Source organism: Diceros bicornis, chromosome 2 (genome assembly GCF_020826845.1).
Source record: "Diceros bicornis minor isolate mBicDic1 chromosome 2, mDicBic1.mat.cur, whole genome shotgun sequence".
NCBI lineage: Eukaryota > Metazoa > Chordata > Mammalia > Perissodactyla > Rhinocerotidae > Diceros > Diceros bicornis.
The window spans coordinates 30,698,775-30,718,625 of NC_080741.1; the positions used below are offsets into that span (position 1 = coordinate 30,698,775).

Here is a 19,851-nt window from a genome sequence, read left to right on the forward strand (position 1 = left end):
AATTCAAAAGGACTTATGAAGGAAAAAAGTGTTTAGCATCAGTTTTACATAGTATAAACCCACATCTGTCATTTACTCTGTAAATACTTAGACCTTCAGTGTAGAAAAACATATACTGCTTCAGTGGTAATCAACCTCGCTGCATTCACATTCAGTTTAAATAGACTAAAATTGAGAAATTGTTCATTTTGTATCAAATGTGTATTCTTATTCATACATAAAATCAGCTTTAATATAAGGCAATAATAATTGTTAAAAACAGTATTTAAATAGAAAAAACCCAAAAATATCTTATATTTGCTTTATACCTTTACTTCATGCTTTATATTTTTCTATAGTATAAGGAGCACAGAGTAAATAATACAAACCTAGCATGACTTTGGAGTCAAAGAGACCTAGCTTTGAATCACAGCTCTTACTAAGTTGAGAGATCTGAGCAAGTTATTTAAATTTATTTAAACTTCAGTTTCCTCATCAATAAAACGGAGATAACACTATCTACTTCCCAAAATTGTTAGAATCAAACAAGATAATATGTGTAAGCCAACTCCACGGTAAGCATTAAACAAGTCATTAGTGTGTATGTATAAATTCTAGAATTTAAAGTAAAATACGCATGAACTTAAGGACTTGAAAAAAGTTCATAGCATCATTTTATTCTATACTTCTTACCTCTGATAGTTTTTATCTCCTAGCTTTTTTTAATCTCTAGTAGGAAATAAAGACATTTCTACCTCTCTTAGATCCCTCTCCCTACTTTGCTGATGACGACAGAGACATGAAATTATGTACTTACAAAGCATATAATCACAAAAATTCTATTAAAAAGTAGATATAGATAAACACCTCCTAATTTCAATAAAATTTAAAAAATAATTACCTGTGTCAATGGCTCCACTGACCCAATGTATGTATCAGGACGAAGGAGAATATGTTCAAGTTGTGTCTTTTTCTGATATACTCTCTCAACAGACAACTTCTTTGAAGGATCATTTTTGTTTGCAGTTTCTAACTCTTCTTTTCTTGCAGCATTGTTCTGATCAAAAAGAGTCTAAAATTAACCAAAAAATCAAATTTAAATAACCTACCAAGGGGTAAACTAAAATGTATATGGATACATGACATAGATTTTCTTTTTAACAACAAAATTATCTTTCAGGCTCACTGATTTTTATAAGTCCTAAAGAGAACCCAGGTCTATTTATTGACAGTCTACGTTTTTTTATAATACAGTGTGAAACTGCAGTTTTGACTAAGCCCAAAAGTAAGTAAGTATACATAGTCACCAAAATAGCTAGAACAGCCTACATCTATTCAATCCAGAAATATAAACATTTTCCCATTCTGTAAGATATCAAGTTAATTTTTGTAGTCCTCAAAACTTTCCAAGAAATGTGAGTTCTGTTCAGGTTATATATTCACAATAACTGAACCTGGCTGGCTACAGGGGTCCCAAAAGCTTCCAGATGTAAGTTCCCTGCCATTAAGCTACTGAAGATTATAGTAAAAAGTGGGCAAAAGTAACCCACATAAAATAGTAACCCATGTAGTTAGTATAAACTGATATAGTTGAAAACACTAAGCATGGTTTATGACATCTCAAAATTTACACTTTTGTAGATCATGCCAATAATTCCTTACACAGCAGTACTAGCTGCCCCATTACTAAGGCACCATATGATTCCAGTTTCTCTGCCAGTTCCAAGGAGGCAGAAGTTGGTGATTCTAATTCTAACCATTCCTACAGCATATAAGAATCCCAAACTCAAATTCTCAAGGTCTGGAGATTTCCCTGTCTTCTTCTTCTTTTTCAATTTTTAATTTTTTGCTGAGGAAGATTCACCGTGAGCTAACATCCGTTTCTGATCTTCCTCATTTTTTTTTTTTTTTTGCTTGAGGAAGATTAGATCTGAGCTAACATCTGTGCCAATTCTCCTCCCCTTTATATGTGGGATGCCTCCACAGCATGGCTGACAAGTGATGTAGGTCTGTGCCTGGGATCTGAACTCGCAAACCCAGGCTGCCAAAGCACAGCGCACGAAACTTGAACCACTTGGCCATGGGGTCGGCCCCTTCCCTGTCTTCTTAATAGCAGCAGAGAAAAAACCTTTCTCCTGGAATTCCCTAATGCTAACAAATAAGACATCCTACTAAAAGAAAGGTATTATGATAGCCCGTTTTTTCAGAGTCAAAAAATAACTCAGATATAAGACACAATGAAAACCAAGGTATCTTCACAGGTCTTTGAAATTTAGTAGCAATGAACAATCAGAAGACAAACGATGGAAGAGAGAGAGAGAGATTTTGTGCATTTGAACAAGCAGTATACCACTTCAATTCAGGTCTTAGATAGCCATACCACCATCTTTAAAGTTACTATTTTAAAAAATATGTCGGGGCTGGCCCCACGGCATAGCAGTTAAGTGCACGCGCTCCACTGCTGGCGGCCCAGGTTCGGCTCCGGGGCGTGCACCGACGCATTGCTTGTCAGGCCATGCTGTGACGGCGTCCCACATAAAGTGGAGGAAGATGGGCATGGATGTTAGCCCACGGCCAGTCTTCCTCAGCAAAAAGAGGAGGATTGGCACAGATGTTAGCTCAGGGCTGATCTTCCTCACAAAAAAAAAAAAAAAAAAATTAAAAAATATGTCATCACATATTCTTTAAATGTATGTTTAAAAACCAAAATACATAACCTCTGAGTAGTCTAAACCAGAACAAGAATTGTAACATACAAACCCTATGGAAATTCAAACGTTAATTATAATCCTCCAATATCATCAATTTTCCATGAAATTAAAGAGATTTAATAATATTTCAAAATAATAGTATTACAAATAACCTATTTTCTAGATTTTAAACTACCCTCTTATACATTCTTTCATTTATAAGGTTATCCATTAACACTGCTCAGAGTCAATTAATAATAGCTTTGGACAAAAGAAAATAAATCTGTTTCATGAAGTCCTCATATTCTATTTCTGTCGAGAGTTAGATGATGAACTAGCTGGCTAGAATTATGAATTGTATTTTAAAAATACAAGATGGTCTCCAAATTTCTAATTATGTTCCTTGCTTTTCATGATGAGATTATTGATTAATTTACAGAAACAAATCTAACAATAAAATATAACTGATTTTTTAAAATGAGTCCTCATGGGCCGGCCCCGTGGCTTAGTGGTTAAGTGCGTGCACTCTGCTGCTGGCGGCCCGGGTTCAGATCCCGGGTGCGCACCGACGCACTGCTTCTCCGGCCATGCTAAGGCCGCATCCCACATACGGCAACTAGAAGGCTGTGCAACTATGACATACAACTATCTACTGGGGCTTTGGGGGAAAAAAATAATAAAAATTAAAAAATAAATAAATAAATAAATAAATAAAATGAGTCCTCAGAATAGTTAGAAGAAAGTTTGTAATGACTAACATCACACTCTTTAAGAAAGTGCTTAGAGATGATAAATGCTATGGAATCAAAGGCGGTAACTTCTTACCATTACCTTAGAACTGTTTGCAATTATTGGCATGAAGTCCCGGAACTTATAATAACCATGCAAATAAAGGCTTTCCTAACCCAGGCTACTCCTCCAAAACAAACTCCCTCACAAAGAAAACATTTTTAAGATTAGACTCAACCAGAGACTCATGTCTACATAATTTGGGCTTCCACATTTGGCCCTGATGAGTTACACTGAACTAAAGTGCACACAGGTATTAAAAAAACAGGGGTAAAGCCCTACCTCACTCCTTTTTCAAGAATTTACAACTTTTTCCACATCCCCTTACTACCAATTGCCACCTCTTCCTCTGAAATGGATACAGGAGAATAAGGAATGTTTGGCTTGCATCTACCACATCCCTATCAAGTTCAAAAACTTGTCATTCTTGCTAGGATAACGTCTCAAAAATCAGAGAACACGTGAAACGTAGTTGGCTTTATCAGATTACTATTTGTAATCTTCTCTGGGAATAATATACAAATATTAGAAAATAAGCATGACTTAAAACATTCTATGCCAAAATATTTTTTCCTAAATATCATATGACAGGTGTTGAGGAAAGAAAAAGAGGTACCATTCTATTCAAAGTAATGAAAAGCATTAAGGAATACATATTATTTACAGACTATCATAATATAACAGATGTTTTGAGGTCATTTGTAGATATTTCAAATCAACCCTCAATTATGATATTAAATAATTGCTAAAACTGCATATAAACCTTTAAATCTGGATATTTCATTGAGTAAATATTTTTAGTTACCATACCAAAAAATATCTGTGTTAATAATAAACTTCTATTGCTATAACTTTTATATAAAAATTATATATAATCAAGTATTTTTAAATTAGCTTATTAAAGCTATACTGTTTAGTGAACAAAATTACAAGAGTACATATATAAAAAATATGAACCCATTTTCATTATAAAAAAATTATACACAATATATACATGCATAGAAAAAAAACATGAAATATACTCAACAGAATATCAATAAAAATTATCTGTGAGAGACAGAAATGTAGGTCATTTTCATTTTCTTTTCTGATACACATTTTCTAACTTTCTATAATGAAAATATATAGAAGCATTTTAAAAGCTTATTAACTCATGTATGTGAAAACATAATTAAACTAGAATAAAACTGAAGGTTTATTTTTTCTAGAGGCACTGTTTATACTTACTTATTAATTCTGTAGCCCCAACTTTCTCACTAAAATCCAGGCAAAAAGGTAAGTGAAACCAAAATAAACAAGACTGGCAGCCTTGGCATAGTAGAAAGCAGAAATTAACACTGCAGTCAGATTTGTCTTTTACTTCTCCATTCTCAACAAACGGGAGTTTGCACTGCTCACTGGCTCACTAGCAACAAACAGAGGAGGGTCTCTACTGAGAGGTCCATAAGGCTTTCTGACAGAAACCTGGAATAAGGGTCTCTTTCAGCTCTTGTTTATTAGCAGAAAGTTGCCCCCTGAATAATGTCTAGGCCACCAAAAGTCAAAATCTGGGGGTAAGGGGAGAGAGGGAAACATCCCTCCCACCCCCCATTCAATGGGATGGTCCCATCCCTTGAACAGGTATAAATACAAACACTCTCGGACTGAGAACGAAGAAGTTAAATGAGAAAAATCTGTTGATCACCTTCCCTCCAGCTATTACCACTATCTCTATCTCCAGAAAAAGAAAAAGAAAAATGGTCACCCTGAGTGGCTCTTCAGTTTTAACAATATTGCTGATATTATTCAGAAAAGAGACCAAGAAATTAGTTTGAACAAAACACACCAGCAAACTCATATCTACACATTTATAAAAGCACTCTCAATCTCACAGACGATAAAGGAGAGTGACATATATTTGACATCTGTAGGCTAAGAGAATTATGCTTATTTTAAACATTGAGAAGAAAGTGTCTTGTAATTAAAAATAATAATTTAACCTTTTTTTATTCTTATATGTTCTTAGTAATATCTTGTACTATAGTAATAGCACTAAGTATTTCACACTGAATAAAAATTAACCATATGTCCTTAAAAATAATCAATTACCAAAAGCATTCTGAAAAAAAATTTCATTAAAGTTTGATAAAATAGAAAATTTATGATTTAAGTTTATTTGTAATTTATTTTACTGTCTTAATTTATGTGGATAAATTACCACAGTATTTATAGTAATAAATAATTCCAGCACCCAATTACACTAGAACCTAAGAAATCAGAGCAACATTTTCATTTCCACATAAAACAAAAGACAATGAAAATGTAAAATAACCTCATATTAAGATAAATATCCTCCACATATCTAAAAAAGATGTTTTAATTCTATTCCTTGTGATTTACACATTTACAATACGATGATGCCATAAGTGACTTTTTCTAAAGTTCAAAAGCTTGCTGCCAAATTAAACAATGCATTATTGGGGATTTTTAAATTATAACAAAAACATCCAAATAATATATAAAATCTACTTTAACGTATTAATCTATTTTATAGCACTTTTGCAATACTGCTAACTCCTAATAAAAGAATATAGGTTTAAAACTTATCCAAGACTCAACCTTTATCAAGAATACTTCTCAACCACCAGAAGAGAAAAACATTCCAATAAAAGAAATCCCTTATTTCAGAATGAGTATGTACCAAGATCATTCTGTAAAAAGAAAGATTCTTCCATGCACAGAGTTGTCACCTGAGATATAGCAATTTGTGGCAATCACCCAGAGTTTCTGTTTTTCTGTGGGAGAATGAATTGCTGCCAAAGAGGGAAAAGGAGATGTTTTGCCAGTTGGTGCTAAAAAGGAACTGAGCCACTCATTCACATAATCAGCACAGAAATCTCACCATCACCAAGCCAACAAGAGCAGGACTAGCAAAAGCTTAGCAACAAATCTCTTCTATCTTCTACAAACGACTCTCTCAGACTTCACATTACCCTTTCGTAACATCTCCTCCCTTCTTTTCTCCCTCAAGGCTGCCATGCTTTAATGTTCATTTCAGCCATATTTCACCTACATAACAGTGGAGAGGGCCATGTTATCTATCCACCATTAATGAAAAGAAAAACCAACAATTTGTCTTTCATCTATGCTCCCCCAGAAATGCCCTCCAAAACCAAGGGACAAGGAGGGAAGTGGAAGATGAGGAAACTTACAATCATAAGGAATGCTTACAGGTCCACTGTGAAAATAAAAAATACACATTCTCTGAAAGACATCCAAATCAGAAAGGAAGAAGTAAAATTGTCACTATTTGCAAATGACATATTATATATAGAAAATCCTATACACTCCACCAAAAAACTATTAGAATAAATGAATTCAGTAAAGTTGCAGGATACAAAAATCAATATACAAAAATTTGTTGTATTTCTGTACACTAATAATGAACTATCAGAAAGAAAGAAAATAATCCCATTTACAATTGCATCAAAAATAATACAATATCTAGGAATAAATTTAACCAAGGAGGTGAAAGACCTGTACACTGAAAAGTATAAAACACTGATGAAAGAAACTGAAGAAGACACAAATAAATGGAAAGATATTCCGTGCTCACGGAATGGAAGAATTAATATTGTTAAAGTGTCCATACTATCCAAAGCAATCTACATATTCAGTGCAATCCCTATCAAAATTCCAAAGACATTTTTCACAGAAATAGAACAAACAATCCTAAAATTTGTATGGAACCACAAAAGACCCCCAAAAGCCCAGGCAATCACAAGAAAGAAGAACAAAGCTGGAAGCATCATGCTCCCCAATTTCAAACCATATTACAAAGCTATAGTAATCAGAACAGTATAGTATTGGCATAAAAACAGACACATAGATCAATGGGACAGAACAGAGTCCAGAAATAAACCCATGCATATATGGTCAATTAATTTACAACAAAGGAGTAAAGAATATAAAATGGGGAAAGGATGGTTTCTTTAATAAATGGTGTTGAGAAAACTGGAGATCCACATGCAAAACAATGAAATTGGACCCTTATCTTACACCATACACAAAAACTAACTCAAAATGAGTTAAAGGCTTGAATATAAGACCTGAAACCATAAAACTCCTAGAAAACATAGGTGGTAAGCTCCTTGACATTGGTCTTAGTGATGATTTTTTGGATCTGACACCAAAAGCAAAGGAAACAAAAGCAAAAATAAACAAGTGGCACTACACCAAATGAAAAGCTTTTGCAACTAAAAAGGAAACCATCAACAAAATGAAAAGACAACCTACAGAATGGCAGAAAATATCTGCAAATCATATTTAATAAGGGTTTAATATCCAAAATATATAAAGAACTCATACAACTCAACAGCAAAAACACAATCTGATTAAAAAATGGGCAGAGGATCTGAATAGACATTTTTCCAAAGAACACATGCAGATGGCCAACAGGCACGTGAAAAGGTAACACCACTAATTATCAAGGAAATGCAAATCAAAAACACAATGAGATATTACCTCACACCTGTTAGAATGACTTATCAAAAAGACAAGAAGTAAGTGTTGATGAAGATGTGGAGACGAGGGAACCCTTGGGCACTGTTGGTGGGAATGTAAATTGGTGCAGGCACTATGGAAAACAGTATGGAAGTTCCTCAAAAAATTAAAAATAGAACTACCATATGATCCAGCAATTCAACTTCTGGGTACTTATTCGAAGAAAATGAAGACACTAACTTGAAAAGATAATACGCACCCCCATGTTCACTGAAGCATTATTTACAATAGCCAAAACATGGAAGCAACCTAAGTGTCCATTGATGGATGAATGGATAAAGAAAATGTGGTATATATACAATGAAATATTATTCAGCCATAAAAAAGAAGGAAATCTTGCCATTTGCAACAACATGGATGGACCCTGAGGGCATTATGCTAAGTGAAATCAGTCAGAGAGAAAGACAAATACTGTATGATCTCACTCATATGCAGAACAAAAAACAAAAAAACAAACTCATGGGATAGAGAACAAACTGGTGGTTGCCAGAGGTGGGGGGCAGGGGCAAAACAGGTGAAGGCAGTCAAAAGGTACAAACTTCTGGTTATAAAATAAGTAAGCCCTGGGGATGTAATGTACAGCATGGTGACTATAGTTAATAATAATGTATTGTATATTTGAAAGTTGCTAAGAGAATAGATCTTAAAAGTTCTCATCAGAAGAAAAATAAAATTGTAACTATAAGTGTGGTGATGGATGTTAACTAGACTTATTGTGGTGATCACTTTGCAATATAAAAAAAAATACACTTTCTCTGAGACAAAAGAAATGAAAACACTTATTAGTGGATTAAAAAAAAAACAGGAAGATGTGTCTGTGTGTGTACCCATCTGAGAGCTTACTATGTGCCAAGCATTGTGGGAATTATATGGATAATCTCGATCAATCCTTATAAGAGCTCCATGAAGTTGGCACCATTATTATGATTTCCCTTTTATGGATGAGGAAACTGAGGTCTGGAGAAGTTAAGTTTTCTCTCAAAGCTAACAAGCTAACAAACCTAGTACTTGAAGAAGCTGAGAGATGAAACCAGGTGATCTGATTTCATAGCCCCATACTCATACAGAGCATTATGCGAGACAAAATACATATATCCTAAAAAGGAAATGTATTCCCTAGCTTTTTGTGCGCAAGTTAAAGCATGGTTAGTAGAAAGAGATATAGGTATATCCCAGAAGGCTTTTTTATCCTCTCACATCAGGGTATAAAAGACAAGTTGTTGGGGGCCGGCCAGGTGGCGCAAGCGGTTAAGTGCGCACGCTCCGGGGTTCGCAGGTTTGGAACCCGGGCGCGCACTGACGCACCACTTGTCAAGCCATGCTGTGGCGGTGTCCCATATAAAGTGGAGGAAGATGGGCATGGATGTTAGCCCAGGGCCAGTCTTCCTCAGCAAGAAGAGGAGGATTGCCAGATGTTAGCACAGGGCCAATCTTCCTGACACACACACAAAAAAGAAAAGACAAGCTGTTTTGTTTTTTAATGTTTTTAAAGTGGGGGGCTGTGTAAATGATGGTTAAGAACATAAGCCTGGGGGCTGGTCCGGTGGTGGTGGTGTAGCGGTTGTGTTCTCAAGTTCCGCTGCGGCCGGGGGTTCGCTGGTTTGGATCATGGGCAGGGACCTGCTCACTGCTTGTCAGGCCATGCTGAGGTGGAGTCCCACAAAGAAGAACTAGAAGGACCTACAACTAGGATATACGACTATGTACTAGGGGCTTTGGGGAGAAACAAAGAAAAAGAGGAAGATTGGCAACAGATGTTAGCTCAGAGCCAATCCTCCTCAAAAAAAAATAAATAAATAAGCCTGGTTTAAATCCCACCTTTGCCTTAGCCATGTGCCTAACAGTTTGTTACCTAATCTCTAAGCCCGTTTCCTCCTCTACAAATGAGAATAATTATACCAATCTCACCTTTTCTTTAAAATGGGGTCCTATTTGTATTAAGATTTTTAAAAATATAAAAGAGGCTTATTTTTTTAAAATGTACTTAGTAAAATGCAACTGCTGCCATCACCTAAGTATCTAAAATGTGAAACTACAGGTGAACACTCACTTCTATTTAGAAAAGTTAGCACAGTTTATAAAAATCGTTTCTAAATACTGCTACTATGTTACTTGAGAATGTATCTAAATAACATTGCTCTCTGACCACTTGTCCTAATAAGGGTAGAAGACTTTTCAGGAAGTTAGTATGTCAATTATCCAATTTGTTAACAATAACTGAGATTGGATTACATATCCACCTCTTTCCTAAACATTATAAAGGATACAAACAAGTAAAATACATGGTCTCTGACTTCAGGAGTTTATAATCTAATTGTTAAAACAAAAAGATCACGCGTGAACGTTACATAAAAGAGAAAGACATCTATGTTTTATGATCCATAAGAGTAACAGAAAAAGATGAGTATAAACTGGAGGATAAAAGTTTACTTAAATTATGAGCTAGCTTTGAAGAGTAATTAAGATTTAGATTGGTAAAAAGAAGAGAAAGAGGCATTCCTGATGGAAAGAAAGCATGCAAAGGCAAAGCAACAAAAACAAACATGACGTGCAGGGGACAGTAAAGAGAGAAATCTAACTATGAGGACCATACAAAATAAATTTCAATTGGGAGGACACATAGTTTATGAAAGAATTGGCTTTCTGGTTGAGGAGTTTAGACTTGCAATAATGAGCCACTAACGTAAGGTTCTTAATACAAATCTTAACACAAATATTTATATATATAGTGATGTTTCCTGAATTAGAAATATTCAGTCAAAAAAAAAGTATGTTTATATTTCACTGAAGTTTACTTTAAAAAGAACTGCAATATTAATTGCGGATTCGTATTTTTTTAAAAGAGACATTTTAGAGATAAATACTGAAATATTTACAGATGAAGTGATATAATTATAGGATTTGCTTTGCTTCAAAATAATGAGAAGGTGGATGGCCTTGAGTTGATAATTGTTTAAGTCTGATGATAAATACAGGGAGGCTCCTTACCTATTCTGGCCACCACTTTTTTATATGCTTAATATTTTCCATTACAATATTTTTAATCTATCAAATTAGAGTATTACTGGGGAAAAAGATCAATATTCACATAGTGATTAATTCATTCTAACATTTTCCACAAATTTTTTATCATGGCTTAAACATGAAAAATGACTGACTGAATTAAATAGACTATTAGGGTCTACTAATCAAAGCTTTACAAACTGAAAGTTAATTCAAAAAACTCTGCTTGCTTCAGAGAAGCCTTCATAGCTGTCATCAATTTTAACTCAAAATAGTGTTACCTCATTTATATTTTTCACTTTTTTAAATTTTAAAAAATATGGTTAAGATACTGCAAATCCAATACAAACCAAGTACACTATTAAAAGGACAAATTACGGGCCGGCCCGGTAGTGTAGTGGTTAAGTTCAGGCGCTCCGCTTTGGCAGCCTGGGGTTCACCAGTTTGGATCCCGGGTGCGGACCTACACACCGCTTATCAAGCTATGCTGTGGCAGGCGTCCCACATATAAAGTAGAGGAAGATGGGCACCGATATTAGCCCAGGGCCAATCTTCCTCACCAAAAGGAAAAAAAAAAAAGAAAATGTCAATCTTAAATCACCCTGCTTTGTGGTTCCAGATATTGAAATGTAAACTTTCCTGCAGGGACAATGTTAACACTACATGTTGGCATGCATCCCAACAGAAGTTAATACCAGCAACACATGGCATTATCCACCACTTCCCCCGACCCCCAAAAGAAGAATGGTATCAGGGACTCATTCCATTTTTATTTCTTCCTGTTACCCACAACCAGGTGGCAACATAACACCAGTTTCAGTTAAAGCCAAGTTACCCCTCTTCAGAAATAGATGACCACTTCAACACACCCCTGAACCCTTGCAAAGGAATAATTTGCTTTCACCCTGGCTTAAAGATATTTTACGTAAAAGCAACTTTATTTTTCTGAGTGCGCAGTTCTTGAACTTCACCAATAAAAAACATTCATTGTCTCATTTAATTCTCAATGCAACCTTATTTTACAGATGAGAAAACAGGATTAGAAACGTTAGGTCCCTTGTGCAAAGTGCCACTGACTATATGTGTTGGAGACAGGATCTGAATCTACATCAATCTGACATCAAAGTCTATGCTCATAACCACTATATTGCCTCCCATAAAATTAAATTAGTCTACAATCAATGATGTATATTATGGACATAAAGATGTTCATATAACGTGACAAATTTAAAGCAAGCATCAAATCTTAAAGTGGACTTATGGGGTGATTATCTTTTTAATAAACATATAATTCAACGTGAGAATATAATCTATAAATAAAAGATTAAGTGATCTTTACTTCTCCTTATTTTACTATATTTCCCATACTAGTTTTATAATGAAAAATAATCTTTAATCAATAAGTCAATTTTAGTTTCAAATAAATTTTTCTGATATTGAATGAGACCCTGTAAGTTTCATGAAATTTCTCACGCAAATGGAAGGAAAGTTTCCTATTGAGCTTGAAAGAAAAGGTGGTCATTTAATTATCTACAAAGTTAAGTAACAGTAAATTAAAATATTGCTATCAAATGTTAAAGCCAACCAATTCGATCTTGGAGCAAAATGTTTACCATTACAGAATCAGAGGTCCGCAGAGAAAACACTGATCAGGCCTCAACACTTCCAAATACTGAATGAGAACCATCTGGCTAACTAACTCCATTTTCAGAAGTTGTTTGATTTTAGTAACAGGGGTAAGTAAGAGCCATCAATTTTTAAAAAATCATTCTTTTGCATTTATGCATTTCCCTCTCTCTCCAGAATGTCCACATGGACCACGACCTTATCATCTGACATTTTCTCTCTCCTGGCTCTAGTCTGTTCATACTACCTTATTGGAGTAACATACAAAATTCTGAGAGATTCAACAATAAGAGCCTGGGAAGTTATTTTGCAAAGCACCTTGGCACACAAACATAAATGGTTAAAATGTTTTGCTGCTGTCAGTAACGTGCTTTTTACAAGGACTATTTGTCAATACAGCAGAACTACCCAAGCAAAGAGAAAATGAAGAATTAAGGGGGAAAAAAATGCAAATATGAAAGTTTCCTTGGGTGTTTTGAAAAAGAGAGGATCCATCGAAAGTCCCTGGAAAATGTTATTTTTTATTTTTCTCCTGGATACCCAGCCAGCTCGCTGAGCTGGGCTTTTTTGTGTGTAGGAACTGACCCTGGACTGAACTCTACGCTGAGCAAGTGAAACGCCGCAGAATTATCGATCTGCCGTGGGAATCGGATCTCTCTAGGTCTTCCCTCTACTACTTCCCAGCAGGAATTGAGTGCTGAAATCCTTCAACTCCTGGACAAATCACTTCAGTCACCTCTCCAACACTCTCCTTTCAGCCCCGACTCCGTTTCACCCGCGATGCTGACACAGGTAAGTGCTTCTTTTAATAATCCCACCCTGACAGATGGACGCTCTACAGTATATTGACCGCTGTGCAACAGCCATCCCGAATGCGCTTTCAATCTAATGAGACTCTCTGAATTGAAGTATAAATTGCTATAGACACAGTTCCCCACCAAATTCATTCTCGTTTGAGAGATCAGAGCATCAGAAATGGTTTCATTTACAATACATACACACACACACACCCCTTTCTCCGAGATTTTCTTAAGCCACATTTGGAGAAAGTGCTGACCCACACAGATACACATGCGTTATTGTCATCCCCATCATCTCATGCCCGACCGCCCTGGAAGAGTCTGGGAAGAAGGAAAAAAGACGAAGCGGGGGTTCTATGTCATGTTCATGGTGTGCCCCCCAAAGTTTCAAGCACACATTAGGCTCCTGCAGCCAGAGCCTCCATAGGTAACGACAAGAAAGAAAAGGGGCGGAGAGCGCGGGTTCTGCTGGAAGGAGGCCCGACGGGGCGCCCGTTCGGGGACCGGATTTCCCTCGCTTTCCCCTTCCCCCCACCCCGAGCCGGCCCAGAGGAATTCCTCCCCCCGCCGCCCGGGAACAATGCTGCCGCCGGGACCCCCGCCCCCAGCCGCCGCCACTCACCACCCAGGTCAGCGCCCCGTTGCCGCCGGCTCCCGCGCCGCCGCCGCCGCCCGCCTTGGCCATGGCGGGTGCCTCCGCTCACAGGCCGCGAGCCCGCGGCCGCCGCTCCCGCCTCCCTGCGGGCCGCCGGGCCCCGCTGCTCCGCACCGACCGCTCGGCTCGCCGTGCTCCTAGCGGCGCCGCCCCCCGCGCCCCATCGCCGAGACCCGGGGCGGACGCCCGGCCGTGTCCGCTGAGGAAGCCGCGCCGCCCGCCGCCCTCAAACTCGAGGCGCGGCGGCCGCCGAGCCCGGGCCTAGCGCGGCCGCTGAGGAAGAGGCGGAGGAGGAGGAAGCGGGAGGAGCCGGCGGCGGCCGAGCGACGGCGCTGCCTCCTCGCCCGCCCGCGGGCACCGCAGCAAGCGGGGCCGAGGCCCGGAGGAGCGAGCGACGAGCGCGGCCGCGGAGCCCGGGGCGTCCGGACGTGGCGGGGACGCAGAGGCGCCTTGTCCTTCCTCACACTCTGCGAAGGCCGGTCGCTCGGGGAGCCGCGGTCGTCGCTGCTGCCGCTGCCTCAAAGGCCGCCTTCGTCGGCCACACTGCAGCCCCGACTTCCTCACATCCACAGACCGAGAGGGACAATAAACAGAGCCGCCACCGCCGCGGTCGCCTCCCTCTTGTCCGGCATAACACCACACACACACATTCGCACACCCGGGAGGGAGGGAGCGAGGGCGCGGCGGCCACCCCCGCTGTCAGTCAGTGCCTCGTCGCCCAATCGGGGCCTTGTCGCCACAGCCTCTCGGCCAATCCCAAAATTCCAAGCCCCCTGAGGGGCGGGACCCGAGGGGGAAACGTCATTGCGGGTAGCAACCGAAGGGAAGACTTGGGGTTTTTTTGTTTGTGTGTGTGCCTGGGTTTTCCATTTGAAGGGAGAGCAGGGGCTGCTGTCAAGGGTCATTTGAGGGCGGCAAAGGGAAAGGGTCGACTTGGCCTCGGGTCGATCGTAATCCTCCGAGCGTGCTGTTTACCCTAAGACCCGCCCTCGAAGCCGAGGCATTTCTTTGCCCGGGGCCGCTCGGGGGGCGGAGGCAGGAAGAAGCCGGGGGCCGTCCCAAAGGGAAAGTATTTTTAAAGAGCGGTTGTAAACCACAGGCAAGACGTTGTAGATCACTGGTGCAAGGAGGGCCTCATGGCCCTGGCCTCCCCAAGGCCCCCAGTGGACGCTGGTGTCGAAAGAATCCTCTCTCAGACCTTCCCCTCCTCCCTATCCTTCCTCCCTCTCCTCCCCTCGGCCCCAAAAGGGTTACGGTCAGTTTCAAGACAACTGCATTTAAAGAACTTAAATGATAAGGGACGCATAGAGAACGTTGCAGGGAAAGAATGCAGGTCGGGTTGAGGGTTCTGTTTCTACTCTTTGTTGACCTTTCTCTTTTCTCTGAACAATGCGAAGATGTCACTGTCACTTTTCTTTCGCATCCGTCCGGAACTGTGCCTACTACCTCTAAGAGGGCATGTTTAATTTTTTAAACTGCTTTCAGTGGAATTTTAAATGCACACTAAGGAATAATTTCATTCACATTAAAGCTTTCTAAGAATGAAAATTACCCACACAGCCGCACCAAAGTCTTTGGCAGATGGAATATGGCTTTACTTCATCCTGCTTTTCAGTGTCATTCCATTCAACAAGTATTTATTGGGCGCACACCCTGCCACCCTGTGCCAAGCTCTGCGATGGGTTCAAAATAAAAACAGGGCCCCTGATTTCAAATCACTTATAATCTGGGTTGTGAGACAGACTAAAAACAGGGAGTTAACTATCACCAAAATGAGTACTTGAGGGCATGAAGTGCCACCAAATAGTTGTGACAAGAGAAGTTTTTAAGAAGATGAAAACCGTATTGCTGCTTTGTGAAAAGGTGTTTTTGTGAATTTCTCTTCCAACTGCATTTCCTCTCAAGGGAAAACAAATATGTCTCTGGTCACGTCTTTCAACTACCTTCTAAGTCCAGAGAGGTGGGGAACTCTGAAACATGGAAATAATTTAAACATAGTTTTTCTTAATTAGCTCCCCAGTGGCCATGTAATTTTGACATATTTGGGACTTTGGTTCAGAACAGTGAAGCCTTTCTTTACCTTGAACTTGAGGTGTGAGCTTGTAAGTCAGACAGACCAGGGTCTAATCTGGGCTCTGAACCTGACCAACTAAGTATCAGTGCCGTGTTATTTAACTTCCTGAGCCTCTGTTCGTGCCTGGTTAAAATAAGGATTTTTGCCCTTGTACTTACTGTGACTTTACATCTTCAAAGTACACATAGTCTATAAATTTGAAAAGGGGTAAATAATTTTAAAAGCTGTGAGGGTTTTTGAAGTAGAGATGTATGCATTGAGTAGCAGCCAAGCTATAAAATACATAGCTGTCTCCTTTTTTAAACTTCAGTTTTCAAAGCTCCTCAGCCTCAAATTTCGAAATGAAATATATTCAGAAGTCAAATAGGTTAATTTATGAAAATCATGTTAATCTTTTCACTTGCCTCATGTGTGAGGCATTGAGTTCTTGAGCCTTCTGCGGATGAAGACCCTCTAGTAAATGTAACATTTTATTCTTGTGAAAATACCGACTTACCTAAAAGGATCACAAATAAAAGAGTTGTTGAATTGTTCAACAATTTAAAGCAGAGATTCATGACGAATGGGAGAATGCATCTAGATCAAAATTTTCTCAGCTCCTGAAGAATTGTTGGTTTTTTTAACCATGTGTAACAGACTTAACAAATCTTTATGATAAGATTGATTGTACCCAACTTGAGCACAGCTTTCCTTTTTGGGGTTTTGTCAAGTCATTTTCATTTACAGAGTAATTATAGCAATAATTGCCACATTAAAAAGCTTCTATATCAGGTTTGTCTTGTTTGGAATACTACTGTATTCATATGTGTATATTACGTTTAAAGACAATTTCCACCCCATAGCAAACACCAGCCAAAATGAAAAATTGTAGAAATCAAATTCTATAAACTGTAAAAATAAAGGCCTTTATTTAATCAAGTGTTCTGAGTAGCTTCCATGGGCGCTGTTCCTAACTACTTTAGAATTTTTATTTTTAGATCTTATGTTTCCCTATTGTAGCAATCAAAGAAATATTTATTAAATGCCTACTGTGTGTTAGGTACTCAGGACCTAGGAATTCAAAAAGGTGATGAAGATGTGGTCTCTGCCTTGAGTTCATACCTTGTGTTATATAGGTTTGAGCTAATCTTTTAATTCAAAATGCAATTTTATATTTATTCATTTGCAATTAGAAACAGTTTACCTGATGAGTCATACCTATCATCACACTTTATACACAGTAATCTAATCAATAACAAAATAAATTATGTAAGAAGATAGTGACTCAGGGGCAGGCCCATGGCGTAGCAGTTAAGTTCTCGAGCTCCACTGCTGGCGGCCCGGGTTCGGATCCCGGGTGCGCACCGACCCACTGCTTGTCAGGCCATGCTGTGGCAGCGTCCCACATAAAGTGGAGGAAGATGGGCACGGATGTTAGCTCAGGGCCAGTCTTCATCAGCAAAAAGAGGAGTGGCATGGATGTTAGCTCAGGGCTGATCTTCCTCACAAAAAAAAAAAGATAGTGACTCAAAACTATACTTCTAGGTACCTGGCAAAGTTTCGATAGAGTTTCTACTTAAATCCTGTATTGTTCTAACACTGAGATTCAATTGGGAGACTGAGGGACTAATCTTTAATCTAGTGAGCATTTGAATAAGTTAATATTTGAATTCAAAATCCAACGTCTGCAATTTTACCTCTCCCTCTCATTGTGTTAGTTTTTATGGATCCTTTATATACACAAAGTTGCTGGGCTAAGAACAAGAAAAAAAATGCATAATGCCTGGCCTACAGTAAACTCAGATGGTTGTCCGGGTAATAACTATTAAATGTTGTAAATGTAATTTATTTTGTTATATTTCTTTAGAAGTGAGCTCAAGGTGGAGAAGAAAGCTAGTATCAGTGTAGCCTTTTGGATTTCAGCATTTCTATAGTAAATATTATAATACATTATTAACTCTGATTTTTGAGACTATTGAAGTGCTTCAAATTTTTGTTTTTTGTTTTTTTTTTGGTGAGGAAGATCAGCCCTGAGCTAACATCCAATGCCAATCCTCCTCTTTTTTTTTTTTTTTGCAGAGGAAGATTGGCCCTGAGCTAACATCTGTGCCCATCTTCCTCTACTTTATATGGGACGCAGGCACAGCATGGCTTGACAAGTGGTGTGTCAGTGCACGCCCGGGGTTCCGAACCTGTGAACCATGGGCCACCACAGCGGATCGCAAGCACTTAACTGCTTGCACCACCAGGCCGGCCCCTAAGTGCTTCAAATATTTTATAAATATGTTTTTACTTTTAAAAAGGTACTTAAGCACAAAAGGAGACAAGTGTCTATGGATGGCTGAAGACACCAATGACCACCACTTTTCTAAGTATTATCACCACTGGGAAGACGAAGGCTAAAAGTCTTTAATTTCTACTTATAATAAGTATGGGATGCCTGTTTTGTTTGACTTTTTTTTGGTTTGGAGTTTGTTTTGATTGATTTTGGCCAAGTAAGCTATGTTGATCCTCTGGTAATGTCTCTAATTACTTGTACAGACAGAAGGGACATTTTCACTTATTTTAGATGATACTGATCAGCAATAATTCAGGACTCTTAACTCCTGTACTGAATTATATAATATGGAGAACATAATTAGCATATGCCTTAGTTAAAAAGGCTGTTCTTGGCCTTTGAAAGGGCCTAATATTAGGTTTGGACTTTTGAAGAAGCATTTTGTTCTAAGAAACTCCTACTTTGGGGGCATTAGATGCCATTATTCGCCTAAGCTTCACCAAGAGAATATTATACAATCCTAGCATGTGTATTGCTAAGTTGTATTTGAAGTTTCTGGTTGCCCAGAGTCATCTGATTCAGTTACTCAGTAGGTTTAAAAAATGCAGACCTAAAGAAATAAGATAGCAGTGGCTTTCCTAACTCAACTGTTTCCATTTCAGAAGAGTTGGGAACTCTAAAGCTGGAGTTGCCAGGTTGCTTTCATTCTGCAGTATATTAAAAAATTGAACGGGGGGCTGGGGTGGGGGGAGCCCAGGAAGTGTGAAAAATCCCTACACAAGAGGAATCTAAGATGTGAAGCTTTCAAGTCAGAGGGTTTTCTGGAATAGAACAAAAAAGGTACCTATAAGTTAACTAAGGTGATAATTAAAAATCAGAACTTTTAAAAGATATCATCTTTTAGTGTGCCAATTAACAACAAAAAAGCAATTGTTCCCTGTTTCCAAAACAGTTAAGCGCAGATTAGCCCAGATATCTTATATAATATTAGCCCAGATGTTTTATGTAACTGATATTTTTGTCTATCAGCTTCCTTCTTTGAGAGTGCTGTCTGAATGTGGAAAGATCCAGAAGAAGGTCCAAGAATGCCTAATCTTTAAGGAATATATTTCTGGTTTAAATGTTGTTTGGGAAAAGTAAAAGAACAAGACCAGCTTGTTTGGTAAATGGTACGTTAGATAGTGCTAGCCTATCCTAGAAAGTGCCTGGCACATAGTAAGTGTTCCATAAATAATTGCTCCAAGAATGGATTCGAGGCATATCAAGAAGTTCCTCCAAGCAAAACATCTCATCCACCACGATGATGGTGCTGAAACTTGGTCAAGATCCTTAAGTCTTCTGTTTTTTCCAGTATTCTTGTTGGAATACTAGAGAGGGTAAAGTATCTTAAACATTATCGGTTAACAGATGATCAAGAATTGGTTAAAGCTTTGTTC

The 19,851-nt window shown here is 38.5% G+C and overlaps 1 protein-coding gene across 2 annotated transcripts in view; it reads right to left on the bottom strand.

The window, feature by feature from the left end:
- Positions 1-14,732, bottom strand: part of TOP2B (DNA topoisomerase II beta) — a 62,968-nt gene extending 48,236 nt beyond the window's left edge. Inside the window, exons 1-2 of one of the 2 annotated variants that reach the window (XM_058553903.1) lie at positions 14,052-14,732; positions 881-1,036 (exon numbers count right to left, since the gene is read on the bottom strand). In XM_058553903.1, coding sequence (XP_058409886.1) covers positions 881-1,036; positions 14,052-14,114 — 219 coding nt within the window. In that variant the 5' untranslated portion in view covers positions 14,115-14,732. Of the gene's footprint in view, positions 1-880; positions 1,052-14,051 lie in introns of both variants that reach the window. The other variant, XM_058553900.1, reaches the window with a different exon arrangement.
- Positions 14,733-19,851: the final 5,119 nt, after the last annotated feature.